This window comes from Telmatherina bonti, assembly GCF_933228915.1.
Source record: "Telmatherina bonti genome assembly, chromosome: 17".
Taxonomy (NCBI): Eukaryota; Metazoa; Chordata; class Actinopteri; order Atheriniformes; family Telmatherinidae; genus Telmatherina; species Telmatherina bonti.
This window is the reverse complement of record NC_136615.1, coordinates 16,385,419-16,406,010: the sequence shown is the minus strand read 5'-3', so window position 1 is coordinate 16,406,010 and position 20,592 is coordinate 16,385,419. Positions and strand designations below refer to the sequence as shown.

The 20,592-nt window shown below is 45.2% G+C and overlaps 1 protein-coding gene across 1 annotated transcript; it reads right to left on the bottom strand.

Moving 5' to 3' along the window:
* Positions 1 to 1,904: 1,904 nt before the first annotated feature.
* Positions 1,905 to 18,999, bottom strand: smad7 (SMAD family member 7). The gene is made up of 4 exons (XM_079256189.1): positions 17,588 to 18,999; positions 16,625 to 16,678; positions 13,311 to 13,382; positions 1,905 to 2,779 (listed from the first exon to the last, which is right to left on the bottom strand). Exons 1-4 carry the CDS (start codon positions 18,051 to 18,053, stop codon positions 2,241 to 2,243), a joined length of 1,131 nt encoding a protein of 376 aa, XP_079112315.1. The 5' UTR covers positions 18,054 to 18,999; the 3' UTR covers positions 1,905 to 2,240.
* Between the last annotated feature and the right edge of the window lie 1,593 nt (positions 19,000 to 20,592).

Here is a 20,592-nt window from a genome sequence, read left to right as displayed (position 1 = left end):
AACACCCCCAGATATTGCTGGTTAAAGTTAAACATTGCTTATATTATTTTCTTAATGCATGAGACTGGTTGATTGTAAATATATTTATCTTTTTAAACAAATGAACCAATAAATTCATAAATTTCAATCAACAAACAATATTCAGACGCTTTGCACTTACTGGTGTTTGACCAGAGGGGGTGCTATTTCACCTTCTCATTAGCTCTACTATTTACAAAAAGGAGAAAAGTTAATTTGCTCTTCAAAAGTCTCTATAAAATCTGTTTTCATCAATTAATTTGAACATACTTTGTCCCGATAATGGACAAAACAAAGCCTTTTTACTTCAACTTCGAGTTATTAACGTTTTCTCTCCTAAAAAGCAGATGTAAACACATATGATAATTCTTGAACTAGCTTAGAAATTATTCAAGTGTTTTTCCTAGATGTTTTCACAAACACTTGTAAAGAACATCCAAAGAACATCTGTAATGAATGGAATTATTGAATTGGGGTCACCCTGTCTGAGGCAAGTCATGGGTCATGGATATAAGGCCACAAGTGCACACACACAAGCACACACGCAAGGCACCGAGCCGCTTTAGTTGCATTAACCAGGATGGGATTACTAAGCAGACAGCCATGAGTTTCATTTGCATCATACTAAAGAAAAAAGATTTCCACCATGTAGAAATTGTGTTTCGTATAAGTAATTATTCTTTGTCAGCATTTTTTTTTATGGGTTTTTATAATAAAAGACAAAAATAAAAACAGTGTCATAGCTGGAGGGCCCCATTGTTTAGGATAATGATAAAGCAAAGAATATGACTATGCATCCTTGAACAAATATTTCCTGAGAAGTTGCCAAACAGCACTGTACAAATATTCTTCATGTCTCTCATCAAAGAAAATGCCCCAAAATTACCTTGATGAACAGGAAATATAACTGCCCTCTGAATTTTTCAAATCTTTTTTTGAGATTTCATCATGGTTTTTCTAAATTGCTATTGAGCTCTATCATAAGTTAAAGTTAGTTCTTGAATAAAGCACAGAATGGCGGGTGGATGGCATGGAAAGTGGGTCTTGTGAATGTAGGGCTTGGAGACTGTATGGGTAAAGCAGGCTTACAGTAGTAATCCTCTTCACAGACACCCATCTGACTAGCAACAGGACGAGGCCCAGACAGACACACACACGCACACACACACACACAGAATATGTTTGTCAGAAGGAGATTTGTTTAGTCTTGTTTTTAGATATCCCAACAAGCATAAATAGGGCAGCAATTTCACAGTGTAATCCTTTGATATCCAAGATCCCTGAGCAAAGTTATAATTTTCCAGCACTCTTTCCAACAATTCTTAATTTCCTCAGGTGTGGTTTAAAATTAGACTTGAAACATGACATTCCTTTCTCTTATCAGCGTTATAAATGAAGTGACTCCTTCAGGAAGCCAGACCCGCTGTTGACTTTATTGGTTCCTGAATTTTGTTATTACTGCTTCCTGCTTGTGATGTCCTGAGTCAGTTAATGACAGGAGAGGAAGAGGGACATTCATCCTCAAATAACTCGGGAGAAATGAGACAAATTTAAAAGGCATAACGAGCGCGTAGGGACAGCGACAGTGAGTTATGGCTCTGTCACAGTATGAGTCATTTTGTCTTCGAGGAAAAAGGCTTTTAAGATCCACTGCACGACATCAAAGACCCTCAGTGACACAAAGTTTAACCAATGTTGACTCGGGTTATAATGAAGTCAGAATTAAGAGGGTTTTTAAAAATATTAACATGTGGATTTCATTTAATAGCATGTTTAAATCATGCACAAAAACGGACATTGGTAAAAACGTAATGAAATCAACACAAGATCAAAGATGGAGAAAACCAGGATATATTAATTGTATTTTTTATTTTTATTTTGGCATTTGTTTGTTTTGCATTTATATTAAGCAAAGTGCATCTTATTTTCTTTTCTCATCAACACATTGCACAATACATAAATAATGATGCATATAAAACGTCTTCATATTTACAATTAATAATATATTTATATATAACATAAAATACATTTTTTTTCACTTCTTATTTAATTAAATCTCAGTCATTTATTAAACAAAGTCCATCGTGGGTTTTAAACTTTCTTCTGCTTCTAAATCCTTTTCTTCTGTCTTTTCAGCCTCTGGATCAAAAAGAGAGGAAATCAGGTTATGTCTTTTTGTAAGGGAACAGAAGAGGTGTGGAAGAAAAGGAGGAAGGCTGCTGCTATCGGGTGTTGAAGATGATTTCCAACCAACACGGGCAACTACTGATAAATTGTCTGGTGTAGCACTGTCCCCAGCCTTTAACAAAGCTTATTTGCACCGTAAATCCTGTGCGAGGCTGCTGCGTGAACTCGTGATCATTCGGCCTTTGCAGGCTGCAGGCCTTGTCATAGTCAAAAGCTTTGATGGAGAATCCAGGAAACACTTTGTGCACCAGCAGTGTGCGCGAGTCCGGGTTGTCCAGTGTGGCCGACTTAATGAAGATGGGGTAGCAGCTGCGGTTGTAGACCCATACCCCGTCTGGCTCGCGTGTCAGCTGGATGCCATAGCCGATCTTAGCCCGCACCATCTGCACCAGTTGAGACTTGTTGTCGGAGCAGAGCTGGCCCAGGCAGAACCCATTCCCTTGAGGTAGATCATAGAAGATGTCCAGGGAGGGTTCCTGGACCGAATAGAGGCGCCCAACGCGCGTCTTCTCCTCCCAGTATGCCACCACGCACCAATGGGCCCGTTCGCCTGACTCCTGCAATGCCAGGGAATCTAAAGGAGGAAACAAACAGAAAGAGATGTTCAGGCTTGAGGAAATGGCAAAGACATGTCAGTCTGTAAGATGAAGAGATGAAGAGGAAAAAGAAGACAGGGGAAAGTATGAGTAAGCGAAAGACTTCTGATCAGATGTCATCTAAATCTAAACCACAAAGCTTCTTCAATATTGTTACATCTGAACAACTTCTCTCTTATCCCCGTTTTGGAAGAGGATGGATTTGCTTCAGTCAAAAGCCAAAACTGAACTGTCATCCACAATTTTTGCCATACAGGAAAACCGTGTTGGAATTCCTGGACTTCAGACAAGAAAATCAGCTCAGAGACACTGCCAGGCAAGTCTCCACACAATATCCAGTACAATATTTATCTAAGCATTAAATGCTTATCTTCTGTCTGGCTGTCTGTATTTTTGTAGCGGCGTGGCCACCAGTGTACTGACGTCAATCTGCTGTCCTGATCGTCTCTACAGTAACATACTTCACCCTGCAGAAGGAAATGAAAATCTATGACTGACAAAGATGAGGCCACGGTAACCGTGGCAGCGCCAGGATGCAGGGCTTTCACACAAACGCATAAACCATGTTTAGCAGATGAGTGAGGCAGGCTGTTAACTCTCGAACCCTGGTGTCTGAATCGTTGACAAGCGAGGCCTCACCAGTCTAAAGTTTCCACTTAGCGTAAAAGAAGTGTAGCATTGGCCACGCTCCAGTTTCCAAACTCCTCCTCCCCTTTAGAGCGCCTCCTGCGCCGTCCGTCTCTCCCTTCATATCTCTATTCCACAGAAATCTGGCTCCCAGCTACTCCCAGCCAGAAAAGTGGGAGCCAGTCAGGCGCAAGGGAAATATAGGGAGACAGAGAAGAGGTGGGGTGGAGAGGAGAAGGAATGCTTCTCACATATTTTCACTGTTACTTTTGCAACTTTGCTTCCTCTCCTGTCCTTCTAAGCATCTCCTGTGCTTTTTAGGGTTATCACCTCATTGCTCGGTCCTTTAGGTATACGCAGCCTATGTGACACATCCAGAGCTTAAGAAAGTCTGCTGGATGGATTAATATACAGGCAAAAAAGAAACACAGTCCTTTCATAGTCATTTCAGATGCACCCATCTTTCCCATTCGACCTCCCTCTTTCATCTGGCAGGAGCTGTAAATGTAACTGGTAATTTGGAAGGTCCCGTCTGAGACAAACTGCAACGTTAATGTGGCAGGATCTCTGCCGGCCCAAGCAGACTTAGCCTGGCCTGTCATTACCCTTCATTAGAAGCAGGGAAGGGGGAGGGAGGGGGGACAACACTGGGAGAAGAGAGACAGAAACAGAGGAGAGAGAAGGGGGCCAGCAAAACTGAAAGCATGCCTTCCATAAAACAAGAGGGGCTGTGTTCTTTGAAGTTGGACTGAGCCAAGCCTCAGGGAGTTTATCGTAAATCCATCCTCATGGGGTGCTACGGGAAACTAGAGTACCCGGCAATCTACCCTCGACTAAATGGAGGAAAAAGAAGAATTTATCTTTGAGATAAGAAACAGAAAGTGTCTTTGTGTCTCAAGAAGATGTCAGTCAGTCTCCAATCCTGGCATGTTTTACATATACATGCACAGCAATAGTTGATAAGGAGATGGACATTATGGACTTTCTTAACAGCTGACAATCGGCCTGCTGGTAGAGCTCACCTGTGGGGCCCTGTGTGTGTGTGTGTTTGTTATTGCTGAGAGAGACAGAGCCTGGCGTCATAGCTCATTAGAGCGGCTGCCTGTCTGAGCCTGTCATTGCAGTCTGAAAACACCCTGCCATTCAGGACTACACTAACTGCCCCGTTTCTCCTGACTTGTGGGCTTGTCTCCCCTCTGAGAAACTCAGACTGGTGGTCGATGAGAACCGCAGAGGGGAGAGAAAAGATGGAGGGATAAAAGGAAAGACTTTAAGTCAAACAAAGTAAATAAAAGGTCAGCTAGAAGAGCACTGGAACAGATATTCAGATCTTATGCACAAAACAATAGCACATTGTGAAGACAGAGCATTATGTGTTCAGTCCTCAGAAAAAAAGGCAGATTATTGGTTGATATCTTGGCTTTTAATCTTGTCTGAGTGGAGCTCCAGACAACATTACGCCTCACACTTTGCATAACACGACATGATAAACACTTGTTCAACAGTAGCTATGCTTCCAGTTTGTACCAGCGACTCCTGCAGTTTTCTGTCAAGCTCGGATGTCTCTTCCAGGTAAACAAAGCCAAACTTGTTCTGTTCGCCATCTCAGCAGAGGGAACGTGAGACGGGCCGAGTCGCCATGTGAAGAGTATGTTCACAGTTTGTTCTGACAGCAGATGAGCTTACGTCGCATGAGTAAAGCTGTTCAACACACGCGTTTATAAAAACACACCGATAATTTGAGTGGCCCTGTGTCAACACACCGTGTTGTAAGTGCAGGGCTCGTTCAACTGAATTTTTAATTTTTAAACGCCGCCGCGAGGGAGGCGTCAAGCTCCTCGTGTTACAGCCTGACACTATTTCAGATGCATCTTGCGTAGGTGTCTGTGTCGCCGTCCTAGTTGCACCGCGTGTCCCGCAACCCATGCACCTTACAGTATGTCTGTGTATGCGTCTGCGTGCTGGATGTCTGCCTCCCCACCTGCTTGTCTGCACTGTGGCCCTTCAGCCCTCTTGTGTCTCGGGCCTCTCCTTGCTGGAGATAAGCTGACTAGCTGATAGCCTGCGGCCATCTGTCACCCCAAACCCTCTGTTCTGCTTCAGTCAGTTGTCTACTGCTGGGCTGTTCCATATTGGTTTGTCCCATGGGGTCCACATGCAGCCCCCATTCCGAATAAAGACTTTTCCTGTTTGTTCACTACAAAGCCAGACACTTAAAAAAGCTGAAATGTTTTCTATCGCTTCACAGTAGATGATAATGGTAACAAAATCCCTTCTTACAGACACATTACGCAATGCAGGAAACTGGAAGAACCAGGGAGGATGAGTAAATATGGATATTAGTATTTGTGGTTCTGTGGAAGCAAAAGCAGCGTATTGCTCGTGAGTTTTCTTGATATTTAATGGATGATAAGCTTATGTTCTGTGAGGAATGTGGGGGATTGGTGGGCAACTGCAACATACCAGACAAGTGTAAATATCTGTTATCAATTAAACCTCCTGTGCAGTGCAGTTTTTTTTAGCCCAAAGACAGCGGATCTGACTGAGTGTTGGTTCCCCTGTTGTTTTAGAGAGCAGACGCCACGCTAGCTGAGACAATTGGACTCGGCTGAGGGGAGGAGGGACAGCTGAGGAGAAGCGTTGGGGGTGGCAGACTGGGTGCAACTCTCAGGGCCAGAAACACAGTCTGGAAAGGTTAATCATTACCTCTGTCTGACTCCAAACACACACACACACACACACACACACACACACACACACACACACACACACACACACACACACATGCATATACACCAGGTTGCAGCTATTCTTAGAAGTCAGCAAACTTACACTGTCACGCATGCACGCACTCAATTTCCAACCTTCAGTTCTGAACACTTTCAACATCGGTAAATAGTGAGGAGGCTCCTGAGGACAGTCTCGCATCGATCCCTGAGCTCTGTGTGTGTGTTTGTGCCTGTCTCAGCTCAGACGTGTAATGACCCTGTCGTCATCAGACACACACAGCAGCTGAAAAGGGGAATGAGGAAGACATGAAGGAAACAGCTCAAGGGAGGAGGAGGGGGGGGGGGGGGGGGGGGGGGGCTTTTCACAGTGCCTTATTTTCTAAGTCAACACCCTCTCTGGAGCTGGAGAAAGTCTATTCCAAAGGTCAAGGGTCACCCCGGAGGCATTCCTTTTGTTCTTGCTGCCATGCTGTATATATTCAAGACTGTGTGTATGTGTGTGTGTGTGTGCTTTTATCAGCAGTCAAAGCCTAGCATTTCTCCCTTTTTGTTCAGAAAATGTTTGCTCTCATTTATTTTTTTTCTTTTTTGACTTTCAGAGTGAAGAAAACTCCTCAACAGCAGCCTTCTTGTCTGCTGAGGGTTGTTGATGTGCTTCGCCTTCTGCTTCAGCAAGAAATTCAAAGGCAAGCGACCACTTTGGAGAAAGGTCAGCAGTTGCGTTTCTGTGTAGCAGTGAGGAGAGGAGTGTCCTTGTCTCACATCAATGAAACACCACAGCCTTGTAAGTTTAAATCATAGACCGCACACGGTTTGGTTTGAGGTCTTTTTTTTTTTTTTTTTTTTTTTTTAAGTGATGATGCGGAGAGGTAATGACTCAGTCTGCTCGCTTGTGATTAGTTTAGCTGAGCACACAGTGGCAGAAATGTCATTAATTCAGACTGAATTGTGTTATTTATCAACTTTTATTGCACTGTATTTCCTTAATTCTTTCCATTGATCTGGACTTAAGCAAAATTACTGTATTTATTCATCATAATCCACTTTCTAGTAAAACCCAGTAACATATATTACTCACAATTCAATTTCACCATTGAAAAGTCAGGTTAGAATGGGAACCAGTAGCCTCAAGCTAGTTGAGGAGCCAGAAACATGGATCTGACAAGCTCATTTCTTTGAAAAGCCACACATTAAGATGTTTTCTCCTTTTAAGTATGAAGTTTTCATTCCCAACCAGCACTCAGTAAGCGCCCAGTTATGCTCAACACAGAAGCTACACAGACACTGTATTCTGTCTCCCGCATTATTTGCGTATGTAATTTGATGCACGCAAGAATACCACAAGAAACGTCGAGCTGTATAGCTGACATGCGACCATTGAAAGGAGCAAACCAGAGAACATGAAAAGGAAGCATGGAAGCAGGAAGAAAGGCTGTGTTAGTGTGTCGGCCGTGTTGAGACAGTAGCAGTTAAACAACTTTACAGAGGTGCATCGCAGCCACCAACTGGTGTCTGAAACTGACGTCAAAATGCGGATGTTAACCCAGAACTCAGCACTGCCCACTAATGGATTCATTTACTGGCAGCGTAGAAGGCGCATGGTGCTGAGAGGATGGCGACGTATGACAAAGTCACTATCGCCTGCTCAACAAGGACATTTAATAAAGTCCTGAGGTACCCATCAAAACAACGACTGATCAATATGTGAGCTATTGTAATTATTGTAATGTGACCAATAAAAGGAAATCCTTCTTTAATATTAGTCATGAACACTTTATAAAACACATAAAAAAAATATTACCAAGTACACAAGGTAGGCCACATGTGTTGTTTGAGCTCAATATTTACATTATTTAAGGATACAACATATTTAATGCATATCTTTCAGTGAGAAACAGTCAAGCGGGTAAGTGGTAGTGGGTTTAGTCGCTGCAAGAGAGGAAGTGCGGCTTTAGGGTAGCAAGTTACGTAAGTTGTTAAGTCCTTCCCCCGTTTCAGGAAACCTAAATAAGCCCTGATGGCAGGAAAACCACATAGGGGAGTGGCACAGTTTCGCTATCTGCAGATCTGACTCCTTGCAGAAACAAAGATAGAGAGAATGAGCTGCAGACACGCCATCTCTAACATGAACCATCCGGCCACGGCTGGGAGGCGATAAGAAAAAAGAAATGGTGCATGCTTTCCAAATGTTTGCCTCTGTCTATAGACATACTACCTCAATTACACAATCTACAATTCCTGATGTCACAGAGAGATCGTGTGTTCCTCAGCTCGAGATAAAAAACCCAGGAACGTTTCATTATTAATTGGGAAGCATCATCCATCTGGAGGCACAGTTCCATGAAAATCCGATAAAGGGACATTTTGTTCCCCTGATAACACCTCCTTCCTATTCCCACTGAGTTCTTATTCCAACACTTCATCATGCTGACCCTCACACACATGCACACACACACATAAATATACACCACCCCTCTTTGCAGTCCAGATTTCCCAGGGTGACAGCACAAATAAACACTAGCTAGTTGGAAACAGGGTGCCAGGCAGGCTGGAGTGATGTCATCAGCTCACTTTTGCAAACACACCAGTCAGGAGATTACCTGCAAGATCAGTATCTTCAGGCCCTTAATACACACATAAACACACACACACACACAGAGCACTACAGACAGATGGACAGACAAGCTGAACAATCATCTACATTGTTGTGGCACTAAAACACTGTGGGAACCAAAAACAAAAACACACACCACATACAGAACTGCAGACATCCAGCAGAGCCAGTTGGATGTGGGTTGAGCATTTTGCTGTTTTCACCTTGTTATCTATTCTGTATGTCTGCATTTGCCTGCATGTGTGTGTGGTTATGCCAGCGCTGATAGAAATGTGGATGATTCTGTCACTGACACACACAAAGGCACCTCTCCACCGCAGAGTACACAAAAGACAAACTGGCTACATGAATGAGCAGGCAGGAGGGTGGAGACAGCGGTGCTGTGTGTCACACTAGAAATCTGACACACGTACACACACATACACAGGTTTACAGGCATATGTCTCCACTTATTTCCATTTCCGTTTTTTTTTTCTGTCCTTCTACAGAGAGGTTCAGTCCCTCCCTCCCTCTTTCCCCTTCACACATTCTCTTTCTCTTGCTTCTGGTTTCATGCATGGAGGTAATGTCAAAATCCACTTCCACAGAGTGACTGCAAACCAAAACAATGTTAGTCTTGTTCTGGGCTTCCCTCCAGCTCTGGCTTGGTGCCAACTCTGCATAGCCCTCCTTTCAGTCAGTGGGCTACACAGAGGCTGGGCACTGCTTTTAACTGTAAATGCAACAACATGAAGCATCTGAAGCACAAGAAACACCTAAATTCATGCAAGTGAGGCCCACTCTATTCCACCCTCTCCCTTCTCCATCCTCTGCTGTCTCTGCGTGCTGTTTTTTCGATTTGTGCAGCATAATGACACAGGGTGGGGAACAGAGGACGGCCAAAACCAAAATTAAGTCCCTTGCCAGGAGGCGGCTTGGCTGCCGTGCAAGGAGAGGAAGTGGGGAGTAATGAGAGATCCTGGCCCAGCACGGAGCGGCCCGGCTCTGCTCTTCTCGACTCATTGGCTAACACACAAACTCCAAATTACAGAGAACAGAGCAGAGCTGCTGGCCACCTCTCCCTCCACCCAAAGCCGCCATCTTCTTTCCCCTCTTCTTTCCTTCCTCTTACTGTTCAAGCATAAACAATAACATGGAAAATGACGATCTCTCATTTGGGAAAGAAAGTGCCGATTTTCTCTTAAAAAGCGATACATGTACATTTTTCTCATCGCCGAAGTACAAGGCATGTTCAGCGTTTCCCCCTTCTTGTTTCACACCCTCCCATCTTTCTGCTTGGTGCACCTCAGTGTTTGCTTTCTGTCAAGATGAGGCCTCGGCTGCCTCCCTGTCCACTCGCCTTTTCCTCAAAGACATGAGGTCATATCCTGCGCAGCCCTTTCCTCTCCATGCTAACCCAAACATGGCAGGAATGCTGACGGAGAGGAGGGAGACTGAGGCTGCTCTGTTTCAGTGCTGCCATCTTAATAACTTAAGATTAGTTGAAGAAAAAGACAAACAAAAAAATCTTGTCTTGGGTATCATTTTGGCAACGCGCAATTTGAAACCTCAGCTCCTGAAAATACATCATCACAAGCAGATTCAAAAACAACACACACGGGCCTTTTTCTATCCAAGAGTCTGCGCCAAAAATGGGCCGTTTCTTTGGGGCCTTCCATATGACAGCAGAGCTAGTTTGATTTAATGAGCCAAGGTGCCAAGACTAAATTTAATCTCCATCAGAGCCCCTGATGAAGGTTACACTTCCAGCCGATTCACTGGATGACTAATTGACTGACTGAAGGGTTGGCCGACTGTCTGTCGAGTGAGGTGAATGGCTGGTGGTATAAGAATACAACTCGGCCTAAATTTAACCTGCAGTGGGAGGAAGCGCCTGTGTGACAGTCGGCCGCGCGCCAGGACTCGCACCGGGTCATTCTATCTGCCTTCCCATGTGTATATGTCAGAATGCGTGTGTGTGTGTGTGCGTGCGTGCATGCATGTCACCACAGCCCGGCTGTATCCTCTTACACACAGGCACTCTGGGTCTGTCCCCGATGGCACCAACAGGCATGCCACCGACACATAACACACCGATGCTACACATTCAAGCGTCTGGCACAAACAGAAGTCTGTACCTCTACTAAAGAAGACGTATGTGTACACTGTGGCTCGATATTGATCCTCAACTGTAATGATCAGAAAATATTACAGTGTCTGGCTGCGTTCATAATCCTGTTTATTTAGTCTTAGATCCGATTAATATGATATGTTGTCACAAAGTTTGTGAACAGCTGCTTTTCTTTAACATCTATTATATTGATAAGAGGTACCAAAAAGTACGAAACGCCAAGTCCAAACTCACAAACCTCCTGCGGTCAACCATACAAAAGCGTTATTGTCAGTTTTAGAAATCTAAGCAACAAAAAAAAAAAAATAGCTCTACACCTCTTTAAACTTGACTGGCAACATGAGAACTATTTAAGTTGCTCATAACTCAAAATTAGTGAATACTCCACGTATTCATAAGCAACACTCCAGCGCCCTCTTGACCCTGACCTGATCTCCATTTCACAACCCACGCCCCAGATCTCTCTGTTCAGTTCTTGGGTTAGCCTAAACCTCTGAGCTAAGTCCTCACCGCAGCTTAAACCAAGATCGCTGCCCCAACACTCGGCTCCAGCCGTCTTCTCCTCTTCCCTTCCTCTCTGCTCTGTTCCAAGCTGATGACGTGAGCCAGTGAAGGGAGCTTTGGAGCTGCTAGCCTGGCAGGCAGCCTAGTTTGCATTTGCGCTTGTCGCTGTCGCAGTTCGCTTAACTCCTTCCCCGCCTGAATCATGTGGGCTTTTTCCAGGACATACACACAGGAATGGACGCCATATCCTCAGCGCCGACCAGTTTAACAAAGATTTTTTTTTCAGGTATCTCTCTGTTCTTCCTGAGCTGCAGCTGCCTAACCAATCTACTCACACTCTTTCTCAAAGAGTACAAGTACTAATTATACTATTACAATGCAAAGAAGAAGTTGCAGCGCTCTAGCTGACTTTAAGTCTTTGCCTCTCTTGGCTCTGAAAATATGTCTGAAGAAGAACATAAAAAGGGCAGAGTGAGTGAATTAGAAGGTCAGCAACGGGCCTCTGGGAGAGCCATGTTTCTTTTGTCAGGGCCCCAGAGGGAGGGAGCAAAGCCGGGAAGCAGGGAAGGAGGGAGGGAGGAAGAAGAGGAATGGATTAGCCTTTTTTTTTTTTTCTTCGTTGGCTTGCCAGGGAAATCATGAGGGCAGAGCGCTTCGGCCATCATGCCCCAGCCTTTCTACCTCTGCTGCTCTTACTGAGGAGGCCCATTCACCAAAGCGCTGGCTGCCACTGCCATGTCGTCCACGCCAGGAAGGAAAACAGGGGAGGAGGTGGAAGAGAAGGAGAAAGGAGGGGTGGCGTACTGAGAGAGGGGGAAAAACTAAGGGAGGGAGCATGGGGGCGCCTGTTAAGACTCCACTTCTTGGGTTTCACAGTTTGAACTGTCTAAAACGTGTCTTTAGTTAATGCACACGGGGAGGACTTTAATGTCCATCTAATGGTCTGGAGGAGGAGGTGGAGGAGAGGACAGGCTGATTTTTGGATCATCTGCTCTTTTAAGCATCGCTCTGATCTCTCCCCTTCCTGCTCTTCCCCCTATATACAGACACACACAGGCAGGCTAAACCCTCCACCCACATGACCACCAAACAAAGGAGGCAGGGGGGAAACGGGCAGCGAACACCAACTGACATAAAACAGGCTTTAAAGGCCCAGTAATGAAAACCATCTGAGGCAAAGGAAAGCAAAGCACAGAGCAATCCCAGCCAGTGGAGAGCAAACCCGCTCTCTCTCTCTCTCCCTTATGAGCATCATCTTATTCTGTTTCCTGCAGACTGGGCCATGGGTGAGGAAGGCGACACTGCCAAAGGGGATTATGGGAGAAAAGCTGAGGAAGCCCAAAACATGTCCTGCATAAGAGCTGGAAGAAAGAAGGCGCCTGTGTCTCACTTTTATCCACACAGAGCCCAGAGGAGAGTTACTCGTCTACAAAGACATCCCCTGTACACGCAAACACAGCGAAACAAACACTCAAATGTCAGTTGAAACCTCCTTTTTTTCTTTCCCCCCCAACAATACCACATGCACTCAGCATATTCCTCTGCAAACAACAGCCCAGCGTGTTTGTCTTCCATTACAACACTACGTGTAAAAAAGGGATGAGAAAGAATGGCAGAAGAGGAGAAGAGAGGAGCGTTGTTCAAAGAGCCAGGAGGGAGGAATTTATGTGGATGTGGGAGAACTACACCACCCTCCTTCACTAGCTTTTTTTTTTTTTTTTTTATTACAGAGGGGAAGCAGGGGCCCCCACAATCACTGCCTCATCATCACAAGTATGAAGGGGAGATGATGTGTGTGTTGGGAGGAATGCAAAGGAGAGGGAAAAGAAAACAAGAGGAGGAAAATTGTATAGTGGAAGAGTGGAGAAAAATGGGTGATACAAACAGGAGATGTATTTGTGGAGATCTTTTCTTTTTTTTTTTACCTGAAAGCCCCACAGGGGCCGAGTATGTCGTTCCTCCAGTATCACTGGATGAAGGTCCAGAGTCTGGAGAATCTAATGGAAAGATGGAAAGAGACACTTAGGGTTAGTACTCAGTGTGTTTCTGTGTGCATTTTCATGTGTGAGAGGAGACGGCAAAGCAGCAGCTGTGAGGCTGTCAATCACTCGGGTGAAATCAATGCCTAATGAAGACGCTGACGATGAAGCTCACGCTCTCACACACACAAACACACACAGAAGACTCACAGAAGAGAATTTCTTACACCCCTGATAATCCCGCATAATCCAGTGCTTTGGGAGGAACGTGAGCCCTGCTCCCCTGCATAGATGAGCTGCTGATCTAGAAAGAGCTGTATTCTTCCTGCTAATGACCGAGGCGAGAGCTCGGGCCGGACATTTTCATCCCAGCTCAATAACCAAACACAGATAGAATATATAAGAAGACTGATCTTGGTCTTAGTTTTGTCATAATTGATTCTTTTCCTGCTCTTTTTAAAGACGTCCTGAAAAGTAAGTGAAGTGTGTCTGCGGCACCTGTGCTGCATTCAATCTCTGCTAAAACAATAAGACACCAGGAGCTTACATAGGCCTTGAAAGGTACTAGAAATCCTCTTTATGGAAGACAGAGAAGAAAAAGAAAATGTCACCCCCCCCCTCCAACCAACCACCACCCATTTGCCCTTATTTTGCATCCGAGTGCCAAACTCCCACTAAGACCTGTAATGTAGACTAGTTCCAACACGACACTTGAATGGGGCTTTAACAGAACCGCTGTGTGTGCTGAGTGGAGAAGCACACCGCTGGGAGCAGTCTAGGCGCTGGTAGCTTCACTAATGATACATTCCTTTTGCTGCACGTCAGTACTGCGTTACACCTCCCATCCACCGAACCGCAGTGTGCGGTGGTAGTCGCCTCCACTCCGGCTGAATAATGGCACTAAAGCGAAGTTTTTCTGAATGCTCTAATGGATGCCACATGCGCGCACATGCAGCAGTGGATGCATCCCGACGGTCACGACGATTCAATCCACACATACAAGCCTCCATTTTTGGGCGAGATGAAGCAGTGACCAGGGCGGTTTGACCCACTCCCCCCTCCACCCTGCCCTGCCTGGATGCAGCCCATGCTGCTGTGGTCATGGAAAAGAGATGCACAAGCATAAACTCAGCTTGCATCGCTTTCATTGGCTGCCAATAAGCCTTGCCCTGGTCTCCCGAGCAACAGTTCACAGCTGACCGCAGGGTTGAGGGGGCATCATGGAGAAGGAGCCAAACAATGTGTGATTTATATTCCCCAGAGCTGAAACAAGGTAGCTTTTTATGTCCAGGGCTGCTTTTTATATTGACCGCCGTTGCTGGAGCAGGACAGGCACCCTGACACATATAACCCCACTTCCTGCTCACTGGCATCATAAAAGCAGCATCATAAAAATCCATCGCTCTTCTGCTTCATGCAATCATTTCTAACATCTCATCGCCTTTCTTCGAGCTAACGCGTGGAACTCCTAATGTTTCATCGCAGCCCGGTTCGGTACATGAATCGAAATCTCATCTAATGAGAAGGGTCAACGATTGACAGCTTCCAGAAGCGAGAGGTAGGGTACATCTTTCTGCATGATGAGTACATCTGTATGAGCTAACCTCCCAGCATGCTCCACTGTCCAGTTAAAATGTCTCTCATTTCCCTTCACCAATACGGACATACCGGTTGACTGACAGGCAGGCAGCATCTCCTTTGCTAAGCTACAACAGCAGCTGCACTGACTGAAACATGAAGACTTGAATTCCAGGAAAAGCTAGACTTGAATATGTAATACTTTAAAATACATATCAATACGAAATCAAAGATTTATCTGCACTTGTTGCTCCTGTTTAATTCCCACACAGCAACCCAGGTTGTGTCTGTTCACTTTGTGAGGGGAAACAGGGTGGTAACATGAGTTGTATAATCATTTCCTTTGTCTGCATCCCGTCAGCATTTCTTATTTACCATCTTGTTTCCTTTCATTACTAGAAAGTCTCCAGCTGAACTAGTAGAGACACTGACAGCCCTACTACAAGTTCCACCATATCAGCAGCACGTTGAGCGTGCAGAGGATTTCGCTGTCAATATTTTAGATCAATTCTGCCAGCATTGAAGGTTTTTGGAGCTGTTTTTTTCAAGTGCAAGAATATTGCTAGGGCTGGATAAATAAAGATGACAAAGACAGAGTGAGGGGGAGGGTGTAGGGCTTCTGAAGAACCACAGCTGCAGCTGCAATGACTTCCTATTGTTTCCACTCACTGAAAGCCACTTTCTCCCTCTCCTGACTGGCTGGCTGGCTGGTCGGCTGACTGGTCAGCGACTCTGAGCTCTTTATGCGTTGATAGACACCAAGATGGGTAAATGAGCAAAGAAGCAAGGGAGAGATTGAGATAATTAAACACAGTCACTTATAACGCTGTCACTTTCTCTGGGGCATAAAAAGAAACGGCCTCTTCCTCTGCAGTCTATTCTGGTTATAGCGTGAAATTTAACACACGTCAAAACCAACTTAATGGGCAATGACATAACATGATGCCCTTTTGTGCCACTATAGCAGAGCCCCATGCGGAGTCCGGCACAGGTGGAGGGAGAAAACACTTCGGATCAAAATTACTTTGAGAACTATTGTCATCACATTTCTTTGAGAGTGGAAGAAATTTAACTCCCTTTCCCATTCCCAAAAAATCCACCTAAACACAAGAAGTGGACAGTGACCACACACAAACAAGCACTAAACCTTAATCTGTTGATCGGTTCAGCTGATAAAGGCTGGCTGGCTCCAGAGACCTTGCTGTCTGCCTGTCTGTCTTTCTCTCAGCGCTGTGATTCACAATAGATAGATGGACACACAAACAAACCCCTCCTCCCTCCCCCTGTCAGACATGCACACTGCCCTCGGTGATGTGCCAGTCAGTCTATAGCTGGTATCTCAACTTTGTATTGCCTTGCTCTGGCTGCCAGCCACGATAGAATTGGCCAGCCAGCCAGGCGTGCCACACCACTGCTATCATAAATCACAACATAACGTGGAGCCATTTCCTACCCACACACACACGCACACACTCACACACACACACACACAAATGCAATGCAGGGGAAGAGTGCAAGACTATATGACTGTGTAATGCAAATCTGGATGGCAACATAAACATTCATGGATACCATATTGCTTTTTAGATGTGAATGTCATGGAAATAAAAAACATAAACAGAATGCATGCAATAAATGAAACATGTGGGTTCATGTATTTATTCATGTACATCAAAGCTCACCTGGTGGTTTAAGATAGTCCATGGGGTAGCGCGAATATGGAGGAGGAGGAGACTCTGCATGGAAGGGGAGGAAAAAAAAGCAGTTGCATGAGGGAAAAAAAATCATAATAAAACAAGGGAGAGATCTAAACTTTATGATAAGAGTTGTCATTCTTCAGGGAAAAAGATTTGTGTCTGTCAGCTCTGCTTGGAGAGGCAGGCAGTGAGGCCGGCCGGGCGGCTATTGCCTTTCATTGGCAGGCAGATAAACAGGGGGCCGCCTGGCGCCAGAAGGGCCACTATCAGCGTCTAGGACAAACTGAGATACGGGCCTCTTTTGGCCCGGGACGCCAAGCAAGCGCGCACAAACACACACATGCATAGAGAGAAAGAGAGACGGAGAGGGAGAAAAGGAGAGAGAGAGGTTGGAAACTTCCCCGTGGAAAGACTGTGAAGCCCTGGCTGAGTCGCTCTGCACTTTGGAAATGCCAATTATGAAATGTTGAAATAGCAGCCAGGCTGTTTGTTTGGAAAGCGGGGCTTTGATGAAGTTGCTAATCTACGTCCTTTGGCACCTCCAAAGCGCACACAGCGTGTTTTTAACGTTGGGCGACGGTCTAATAACACATTTAAACGCACACACGCAAAAAGAAAACGAGCCATTTGCATGTATAAAGACCAAAATGACGCCACACTTCCGACAATATGAAAAAGAAACACTCCTCACGCACTTGGGGTCAGGTTTGACCTTATGGAAACTCAAACCCACTGTGCCACAGAGGTGATGTCATTTGAATTAGGCTAATTACTACTTAAGGACTCCTTGTAACTCTTTGACATTATGTCAATGTGGCTGAATTGGAACCTAATTTAACATGAGGCACGGCCACCTGAAAGCTAAACATCATTTTACAACTTTTTTTTTTTTTTTTTTGTTAAAAAAGAAACATCAGAAATATAACCTTTAATGATCACATTGCTCACCAAGTTCACAGAGCCTGCTCATGTGGTGCGGGTTGCAGCAAACGAGCTCTGGGTTCATTTTCCCGTAGGATTCACAGCAAGACAGCCTCTTCAGCTCCGAGGAATGCCTGACGTCCGGCCACCTGAACACTTTGTAGAGCAGCATGGGGAGAGAGTAAGACTGTTGACCCACTTTGGCGTCCAATTTGCTGGGCAGGAGCAAGCAGGGGCTTCGGGCACCCCCCTTGGACTCCACCGCCTGCAAAAGCACCTCTAACTGTTTTTCTTTGATCTTTTTCAGTACCGAGTGGGTCAACGCCTTCAATTCAGCCTCCGACCCTGCGTTGGACTTGGCCACCTTTGTCGCTTTGCCCATGCAGCAGCCCCCGGAGCCATGCGTCCCTCTATCCGTCTCCCCGTCGCCCTCCACGGGCGCACGGCTCCTCCAGAGTCGCCGGACGAGCCCCGATCGTTTGGTCCTAAACATGCGGGACGAAAAGAGGGTTTCCCGGCTAAAAAACGAGCATGGTGTCCGCAAATCATGAAGATTCCGGGATCCGAGTCCAGGCAATGACAAGCAGCCTGAGAAGATACGGTGGAAAAACTGGGCGCTGGATAAGCAGAGGAAATCTGTAGCATGCGCCAGTCTCTGTTGCTTTCTCCTGCACACTAAATCTGCAAAAAAAAAATTAAAAAGGGGGTTCACGGGACAGTCAGCTTTCCCTCCGGGAATAAATTACCATCACCTTCCGCTGTTGTGGGACTTTACCATAACGACTGTAGCAGCTTCTGCACCTCTTCCAAGAGCAGACTGCGTGGAGCTTGAATGTGTTACAGTTCCAGCGGGTGATGTGCAACAGACCTGTTTAAAAACACACTCTGGGCATATCTTTTAAAATCACATGAACAGGGTAAAAAAAATCTTTCTATCCCAGTAAAAGAAAGAAACTGGTGGATATTAGTGTATAAAAAAAAACAAAACAAAAAAAAAAACTGGGGCCTAATTATGCCTTGACGCTGTCGCAATTATCCCTTGTAAAACTGAAGCTCGCCGCTCTGTCTTCAAGAGCATTAATCCACAAAATCCTTGATCCGAGTGCACAGAGAAGGGCTCTCCACCAGGCAGATGGGGGTGGCTTTCTTTTTTTTCTTTTCTTTTTTTAAATTATCCGTTATAGTCTCTATATGACTGCCGAAGATGTGATCCGCTGGCTGGACTGAGCCTTGCACGCAGAGCCAGTGAGCAAATCCACGTCCGAATCTCTCTTCCGAGTTGAGTTGCGTTTGTAAAGCCACGCAAAAAAGCGAGAGAGAGACCCTCGTTTTGCGTCCAGGCACCGAGTCTGACCACCTATTTCAGCAAACGGAATCCGTTCGGATGAAAATAATCCAAGCTCGTCTCGCACACGAAGTTTTCCGTGGCTGTGTGTGAAAGAAAGCGAGCCGACGAATGATCTGGTTGGGGGGTAAAGGGCTCTCTGGCTGGAAATGAGGCGGATGGTTTGGGTGCCCTTGCTCCGTCTCCAGTCTCCAGTGCGCATTGACGCGCCCGGTCACGTGTGTGTCTAGACACCCTGTCGCTTAAAAGAAATGTGATTGTGTTGCGCAAACAACACAGATCGAGTGTAGAGGAGCCCACGGCGCGCACACACACACGCACAGGCGCACAAATACAAACAACACACACAACCAGTGGGGAAGTTTTTTTTTTTTTTTTTTTTTTTTTTTTTTTTTAAAAAGGTAAAGTTGAAAGAAATGGGAAGTAGCCTATAGCCTATCAAATAAAAAAGGAGAACACTCCTTCCCTTTAAATGATTGTAAATCAATAAAAAAAAATTTTTTTAAATATTTTAACAATTGAGTCAAATCATATGTTTAATAAATTTGAGGTCAGAAGAACCTATTTAAAATAACCAAATATTTATTATTTAGCCTGCTTCTTCTTTCTTTCTCTACCAAGGTACAGAACCTTTCAGCATAAGATAAATCTGCCTGTTTTTGATCCATATTTAACCTTTTAAGCAGCTTTATTTCGGGGAATGTTTCTTCTTCTGTGTTATGACTCTCGAGTTGCCGTAGTGACTCCGGATAGCTGCAGCTTTGGAGGTTAAACTAGTTTAAACATTATGGGTTTTGGGGTTCTGGTTCTTCATATTAAAAGTGACTAAAACCGCGCCTGTCAGACCTTACTGAGGGAAAACAGCACCGCTACAATGGGTCTGAAACGTAGCTGGCAGCCGCTGCTGCCGCCCTCTGGACGTTTGGCTTCCAGGCTCCCTGTGAGATTGTCAGTCTTAATTATCAGTACAACCGTTTCCACCCTTCTCTATTTATCCAGCAGAACAGTCCATCAGCTGAAGATCAATTTCCTCTATTTCCTGACAGCAGATCTTTATGAGGGTCCCCCCACTTTATTATTGTCCTCGCTGGCTGAATCCATATTTGTTATGACAGGCGCAGTTGTTTGAGTTAACTGTTGATGCTTGGTTTCTGAAACAGATTCAGGGTATGAATATTTAACACTTACATTTTTCTGTGAAATCATCTTTACAGCAGGCAGGATATTTAACACACTATTTTCACTGGCAAAGCAGGCTACATTTAAACAGAGAAAGAAGCTTAAAATCAGAGACTGCTCCCTGAAAACCTTCTCGTTGCTTAATTGAAATATAATTTAGGATATAGCCTAAATAAACTTGTTTCGTGTGTGTGTGTGTGTGTGTGCGTGTGTGTGTGTGTGTGTGTGTGTGTGTGTGTGTGTGTGTGTGTGTGTGTGTGTTATTTAAGCATATGCCTCGACGGCAGCCAAGCAGTTCCCTCGACAGACAGCAGTCCCGGGGAGGAGGTGCAGTCAGCAGTATGTTAATGTGACAGAGCCGCTGCAGGGCATGGGGGGTGGATGGCTGATAATGATGGTGGCAGGGATGTGCGGCGTTGAGGGGGGTGTAGAGGTGTGTGCATGTGCAGATGGGGGTTGCCAGCAGTTCATCCCCCACATTGTCCCCCGGATCCCCCACTGGCGCCGA

What these genes read in the sequence shown, in the direction of transcription:
- smad7 (XM_079256189.1), bottom strand. Translation starts at nt 18,053, where the DNA reads ATGTTTAGGACCAAACGATCGGGGCTCGTCCGGCGACTCTGGAGGAGC. An exon ending in GAGCAGGCTCTGTGAACTTG is followed by an intron (nt 16,679 to 17,587) that starts GTGAGCAATGTG and finishes CCTTCCATGCAG; the next exon opens with AGTCTCCTCCTCCTCCATAT. An exon ending in GGACTATCTTAAACCACCAG is followed by an intron (nt 13,383 to 16,624) that starts GTGAGCTTTGAT and finishes TCTTTCCATTAG; the next exon opens with ATTCTCCAGACTCTGGACCT.